This window comes from Xiphophorus hellerii, chromosome 6 (assembly GCF_003331165.1).
Source record: "Xiphophorus hellerii strain 12219 chromosome 6, Xiphophorus_hellerii-4.1, whole genome shotgun sequence".
NCBI classification, from domain to species: domain Eukaryota; kingdom Metazoa; phylum Chordata; class Actinopteri; order Cyprinodontiformes; family Poeciliidae; genus Xiphophorus; species Xiphophorus hellerii.
In genome coordinates, this window is record NC_045677.1 from 22,704,931 (window position 1) to 22,712,577 (window position 7,647).

Here is a 7,647-nt window from a genome sequence, read left to right on the forward strand (position 1 = left end):
TTTAAAAAGAGGGTGCAAGTAAAGGTGGAGGGTTCTAAATGTGGTTATTTCTATGATCTGTAATAACATTATTAGCTGTAGCAGTGGCCTCAAATGACTGTGCTCACACAACATCTCATGCCTGCCTTTCGGTGGGTGGGAATCTAAAGGGCATGTGTGTGCTTGAAAAGTGACAGGGGCAGCTGGGGAATGGAATCCAGTAAGAAAGGATCTGGGACATGCAGATCACAGGGTCTGTAGTACAGCGCTCTGTCGCATCAGCTTGGTGCGGAAAAACTCAGCCAGGAATCAATGTGAGTGTTACAACCAACCAGGCGGTACAGTGAAACTGCTGCTGACAGCGTTCAAGAGCCCTGGAGATCAATCAGCAGCAATTGTCTTTAGCAGACCTCTCGTTGCTTCAGGAGTTGGTGATTGAGTTAATTGCATGCTGTTATAAGTGAGGGAAACATTATCGCTACGAAGGTGATGGGTGGGAAGCAGTCTCGCAGCCTGTCCAACTCAGAGTTGAATGAGGTGAGTGTGGGCCAAAGGAGGAAGGGTACATTTAGAGACGAGCAGCCCAGCCTGTCCTGGGCAGCGGAGAGGATCCGTAAACAAACCAGCGTCCACTTTGGTTTCAGTACTCTGAGTTTAGCCATGCGGGGGTTGGATGAAACCCCCGCTGAGCTGTGGGAGCTCCAGGACCTTCAGAAACTCAACTTGTCCATGAACTGTCTGTGCTCCTTGCCTCCCGCTCTGGGTTCTCTGGATAATCTGGTGATTCTCAACTTACTGGGAAACAACCTGTCCAGCCTACCCCCTGAGATCGGCCTGCTGAAGAAGCTTCGCGTGCTGTTCGCCTGTCGCAACCGCCTGAGTGAAGTCCCTGAGGAGCTGGGCTCCTGCACATGCCTGGAGGTGCTGAGCTTGGCCAACAACCAGATCTCCAGCCTCCCCAGCAGCTTGGCTGCCATGCATCATCTGACCAAACTCAACCTCAGTCACAACCGCATTGTTCACATCCCCACCTGCATCTACAGCATGAAAGGACTGGTCTTCCTGCACTTGGCCTGCAACCGCTTGGAGACCATAGCAGATCAGATTCAGGACCTGGTTAACCTGAAGATCCTGATCGTGGAGGGAAACAGCATACACACTCTTCCAAAGACTTTGTGTTTCTTGGATTCATTAGAGCTTCTGAATGTGGACTTTAACGAGCTGCAAAGTGTGCCTGATGAGATGTACCAGCTGAGCAGACTCAGGCGGTTAGCCTGCCACCCACTGGATAAAGGACTTCATATAATTCACAACCCGCTCCTCAAGCCTATCCATGAGGTGCTGCAAGGTGGACTCAGTGCCCTGTATAACTACCTCAAGCCTACTTAAACAATCACCACTGTTTGTGTGTGTATCTGTATGCTGTTTGATGATTCCTTGGCACCCTGATGGCCATGCACCATTTGACCAAACTCTCTCTGATGTTTCTACAGCAATGGTCTCAAACGCCAGTCCTCAAGAGCAGGTGTCCTGCAACTTTTAGATGTGTCTCTGCTTCAAAACACCTGGGTCCAATGTTAGCTCATTAGCAGAACTCAGTGGAGGCTAGTGAAGCAGTTTAGTCATTTTATTCAAGCATGTAAAATATTTATGCAGGACTCTGGCCCTCAAGGATTGCCGTTAGGTCTAGAGCATGATAGGCCTGGTCTTCTTTCACTTGGAAGCAATGGCTTCCAAATGATTGCAACCCATGGACCTTACCAAGCTCCGCCCACAACCGACCCACGTGACCGCAAGTCTCACAAGCAAAGCCTCGCTGCGCGTTGTTTCTATGTAAACGTGACTCGATTAGTGCATCATTTCTACCGGATTTTCACAATATATCAGCTACTACAATGGACAGAGGAACTAACAAGTTCATGTCATCATCTGGGAGGAGGTTACTGGTTTCTCAGTCACAAGCTGGTTGCAAACCTGAGGCCAGCAGGTGTCAGTCAGTTATGGTAGATCTGAAATTTGGTTTGATGACGTCAATATAAACAGACTGATAGGAGGAACCAAAGAGCTCTGTAAAGGTAAAGGCAAATCTTCTGAAGTTGGGATATAATTAATTTAATTTCACATAATTACCACGGAAGAAGCCATTTGTTTGTTAAAATTGTATTAAATATATTTGTTCTATTTGATGTTTGTTGTGAATGATGTAAACTCACAAACGAACCAGGTAATTAGTCCAACGTTTAGAAACTACAGCGGCTGTAATGCGCCACAGCAAATGTAAACAAAGGTAAAATAACCCGAACAGGTGATCAACTCAAAACCACTCCTACTTTTTTACTCTCTCTCTCTTTGTAGTTTAAGCACACCTGTTACCGTGGCAACCGCCTGCGCCCCGCAAGACGAGCAAAGATTAGGTTAAAAACATAACATTCAGTCCGTTACGATATCAAGTTTCCAGGCTTGATATTTATTTCTCGATTATTAATCAGCGCTTCCCTGAACACAGCGATGGTTGATTAACTAGCTGTACTTGGTGCTAACGTGGCTAACACGAGTAACAGTTTAGTCCAAAGCCTTTTCTGCTAAAATAAAATATTTAGTGTATGTCAGATACAGTATACATTGGATATTGATCTGTTTAGTTAACGTAAAACTGTGTAGCAGACAGGCTTCAAGGTGTAGAAGTTGTATCAGTTCTGCTATTATGCTGTACTTAGCTAACCGGAAGCTAAGTGTGTTTGTGAGACGGCCACGCACGTGACCACGTAGAATGGGCATCAGCCAATGAAAAACGGCTCCTCTGGTAAGGTTCATGCTAACCAGATTCTGGGCCTGGTTAATCTGAACATTCTGATCATAGAGAGGAATATTACATGCACACATAAGGATTCTGTGTTTCTTGGAGTGTTCAGGGTTCACAACTGAGCAGACTCAATGAGCTGGCATGCCTTCTAATGAATATTTGCTATTAACCATATTGGATTTCATATTATTTAGAACTAGTGGTGGTTTTTAATAAGGAGGATATGGCTCTCCACCCAGGGTGGCATGGCCTGAGGATCCCCATTAGCACTTAAATAAATTACATTTCTAGTTAATGAGGTTCAGGACACTCTGGTACTTTGACCAGTGCAAACATGGCAAGAAAATATGGCTGATAAATGATGCTACTGTTGGTGTCTGAGCTGGAGCTTCCAGGTTGATCCTAATTTTAAGTGGTATATCACAGTTTTTGTTTTGTTTTTTGTTTTTTAAATTAGAGCTGGAAAAAGTAGTCCTTCTGAATTTGAAATAGTTTTTGTGAAGTACAAGACTAATATTGAACACATAAATATATTTCTGATAAATTGCATATGAGAGAAGGATTTGGTGTTGTGGTACAAAAATATTGGGATGGATTTATGAAAGAGTTTGCCACTGTAATATAACTCTTCTCTTAAGCTTGTTCAGGAGGCAATGCAAGGTTAAATAAGTGCTCTCTGCAGTTACTTTAAGCCCAAATGAGGAACTGTTACCATGTGTTTGCAAGTTTGTGTATTCAAAGCATGATTATTATGTTATAAGTCTAATATTGTTTAAAATTGTCCACTTTACCACTATGACTGTAAAGATATACTGAATTTGCTTGAATAGCATTATAGTTTTTTGAACTCGCAAATCCAGTTATGTTATGTAATGGGGTCGAGATAAGTTGTTCAGCTGGTGTTAAAAATTCACAAGTCTACATTTGGGTGCTGATTGCTCATCGGCTGATCCTGGTGTTGCAGTGTGAGTCTGACAGGGGTAAGTTTAACTACAGAGCAACTCTCCTCATTGTATTCAGGTCACATGGATCAGGTGTGTAAAGTCAGTGGAAAGAACAGCAGAGCAGGACTGGGGGTGTTGAAGATTCCTCAACAGATTAAAAGGAAACACACACACACACAACATGGAGACGATTAAATATCGTTCCATTCATCAGATCAAAGCATCAGCGGGTGATCCGTGTTGCAACACCAAGCAGCTGACAATAAAGATGGGAATAAAATGTTTTCCAAACACAGTAAAGGTAAATTAAGGTTCATAAAAGTTTAATTAAGCTAAATTAATATGCTTTTGATGTTTGTTTGAATTATATTGCCAGTTTGGACAGGAAACATCAACACAGGAGTTGAGTTAAATGTTTGAAAAATACATTCAGCTCTGAATATAAACTTTATGGTCATTTCTGTTAAGCATTAAGCTGCATTATTTATGTTATAAGCAGGTTATGTGTTTGTTAAAAAATCTCCTGCAAAATTTTCTAAAACTGAATGTCCACTGCAATGTTTCTAAGGTTTAGGAAAAGCAACTTTTTTTCTTCTAAAACAACTCAATTTCTATGCAACTAAAATACATTTTTACATATTCAAACTTTGCTACTGGTCAAATCAAATTGCCCATTCTGAAAAAGCCCAACCAAAAACAGCAGGTGCAGCGTTCATATTCCAAAAAGTGTGATTTGTTTTATGCTGCATTGTACATCTAATCACTGAAAATATGAAGAATTTTACTCTTGTGAAAACAGTCTGTTCCTAAAAAGTATTAGTAGCATAATAAAAAGAAAATTAAACATACTTTGACATAATATAAAGCTTATTACGAGTTGAAGAAGTAGTTTTTAGTTGTTTTTTTTCTTTAAGTTATCTCAGTCTAAAGACAAAATTAGTTATACTTGCTCAGTGGTGGTATGAAAATATGTGCATTTTCCCCCCAAAATCCCTTTTTCTGATTTAACTATGTGTTTGCAAAAAGAAGGAAAGGTTTTAGATTATAAAATAATCTTTTGAAGAATTTCAGTTCAGTGTCAAATTATAGTGGTTAAGCCCCACGATGACAGAAATCCACTTTGGAAGTGGCTCCTCTCTGACTTAGCATTAGATTGAAAGTTTAGAGAGGACTACTTTCTCACATCAAACTTAATGTCTGAGGTTCAAACTTGACAATTCAACTTAAAAATCTTGTGTAACAGTGTTATGTTCATGTGCCTCTGTTATGATACGTCTATGCCTGATATTAAATTAGTAATTTTTAGTGGAAATAAATGAATTTTTAAATTAAATTTTCCAAAAAAAATTACAGAAAGTATGTTCTTTGTTTAGAAACTTGAATTTCTCAGTGTTGGTAAAGTTCATATGAAACATCCATGTATTTAAAAATGTTAGATAAACCAACATCGGTCGCAGGTTGCCATATTTGTTGACACGTGTTAACCTAAATGACCTTAAATACAAAATTCTGCCTTATTATTCTAAAATGAAATACAGTAAAATCACTTCAATGAAGTGGTTAAAGACTATTGAATCTAGCTGAAATCAACAAAATCCTGATAATCAGCAACCTACTGCTGTACTTTTCTATACATTGTCAGAACATGGATTGTATATTGTAGTAATCTGGTTGTAGTGTGTTTTCAGCATTAAAAATAGCACAAATACTTCTCGTTTGGAAATATTTGAATCTAAAAATGTCGACCAGTTAAAAATGTGCTATTAAAAATGTTTTTAATTTCATTTCATTAATGATTATGGGAATGCAAGAGTGTGAATTCAGGTTCATTAGGTAAAGCAGCTGTTTTGATTTAATGAGTAAGAAAAAGTGTCCTATTTTTAGTAGTAATCAGCAGTATCTGTTGCAGCTCAGCCATTTTATCTGTGATCGAGATTTACAAGCTTATGTTTCTACAACCAGTCCTAAAACTACATGTCTAATTTTATTTCAAGTGAGACCGAGGAACGGCAGAAAAGCGACCTCTCTTGGTAAATTATTGTTACTGCATCACAGTGCCGCTCACATTCACGCACACACCCAGTCTATGCATTCATGATAGATGACGCCCTCTTGAATAAGTCTTTGTCCCAGATAGTGATCATGGGATATGCTGTCAAAGAAAGCACATATAGAAGTGTTGCATCGGCATGAGCCAAATGACCTGATTTCAGGTTCTGTGTGGCTCTTAAGGGAACCTGGAAAGAAAAGTCTGATAAACATATATTCCAAGAAATAATATGTATATATATAAACATGACTATGGCTATAAAAACTTAATCTCCAGATATTTATATGCATATTTTGTGTTAAGGCTCATTGTTAGCCATAAATAAGTCACCCAGTTAGAAATGATAAAATGTAGCACTTATATTTTTGAAAATAAACAATAAATAATGGCAGGAAAAAACTATGGGAATGTAGAAAAAATAAAATAAATAAAAGCAGAGATAATGCATTTGTGCAGGAAAATATTTAAAATCAAACAAAGATGTAATATTGTATGTTGCAAAGTTTCTAACACTTGAAAATGTTTGTATTAAATTACGTTGTGAATACAAACTACAAGGCATTGTATTATGATTTGTTGTAATAAATGAATACACAGTTGTGCATACTTGTGAAGTTGAAGATACATAATACATTTTCTATATTTGGTACAAATGAACATAAATAATATTATTTTACGACTGATATAATAATAAAATCTGAAAAGTGTGGCATGCATTTATATTTAAGCAATTTGACTCAATTTTCTACATTTACAGCTTCACTTTTTGGGGGGATGAACACTGGTTTTGAATATCTATCTTCTTTGAATATTACATGGAGAGGGTCTGTGAACAGAAATTTTCAAGAAATGCCACAGATTCTCAGTTGGATATACACATTAATATAATTTCAAAAAACATTCTATTGCAGATTTGTTTGTATGTTTAAGGTTGTTCCTGGAAGGTAAACCTCCAACCCACTGACAGGTCTTTTGCCATCTCAATTTTTTTCCGTAGTTGTGCTGCTTTTACTTCCTTACATATTCCCCTTAACTTTCCTGCGGAGGAGAAAATGCCCCCACATCATGATGCTGCCACTACCGTGTTTTGCTGTGGGTTTGTCTCGTAGGTTTGCAGTTATGGCATACACTGTCACTTTCAGATTGTGAATTGAACAGAACTCTGTGAACTCTGTGAGATGACCAAAGCTTTAGATATTGTTTTATAACCTAACAAAGTTTTCCTCCTGATCTGTCTCTGGTGTGTTCTTGGTTTTCATGATGCTCTTTGTTCAGAAATCTGTTCACACAAACCTCTGAGGCCTTCACAGCAAAGCTGGACTATAACTAAGGTTTACACTCGGTTTACTGAACTTCATTAAAAGGTATCAAAGTAAAGAGGGATGGATGGAACTGCATGCCAAACTATTCAGATTTCTATTTGAACAGGTTTTAAAAGGCTTTTATCAGTTCCCTTCCTCTTGGCCATCATTGCATAGCATCTCAATAAAATACATTAAAACAAATATAAAAATTGTGAAAAGTCTTAATTTTAGGTTTAGATTTATTTATAAGTGAATAATTTGTGATGGAATATGGAAACAGAATAATACTTTTCTGAGAAATTATCGCTGTAAATGAGAGAAAATACAGAAATGTTACGTATTTTTACAAACACATTAGCTAATTTACTGCACTATGCAGCTTTACTCCTCTTCCCTTTCCAAATCCTAGCTACTACTAGTCATAACAATTTTCACTTTCGAAATTAACTCCCTTTTAAATCCACTTCCTGGATCCACTTATGGAAAGACTCTCTTGTGCATTTTCTAATAAAGTACACAACACACCATGTCAGGAAAGTAATGCGCTCCTTTACAGTTTACCCGTCT

The 7,647-nt window shown here is 38.2% G+C and overlaps 1 protein-coding gene across 1 annotated transcript; it reads left to right on the plus strand.

Moving 5' to 3' along the window:
* The first annotated feature begins 210 nt into the window (after positions 1-210).
* LOC116721291 (leucine-rich repeat-containing protein 30) lies at positions 211-1,827 on the plus strand. Its single transcript, XM_032564921.1, has one exon. The coding sequence runs from the start codon at positions 469-471 to the stop codon at positions 1,366-1,368; it is 900 nt and encodes a 299-aa protein (XP_032420812.1). The 5' UTR covers positions 211-468; the 3' UTR covers positions 1,369-1,827.
* The last annotated feature ends 5,820 nt before the right edge of the window (positions 1,828-7,647 follow it).

Coding starts and splice junctions, on each gene's coding strand:
- LOC116721291 (XM_032564921.1), top strand. CDS start 469: ATGGGTGGGAAGCAGTCTCGCAGCCTGTCCAACTCAGAGTTGAATGAG.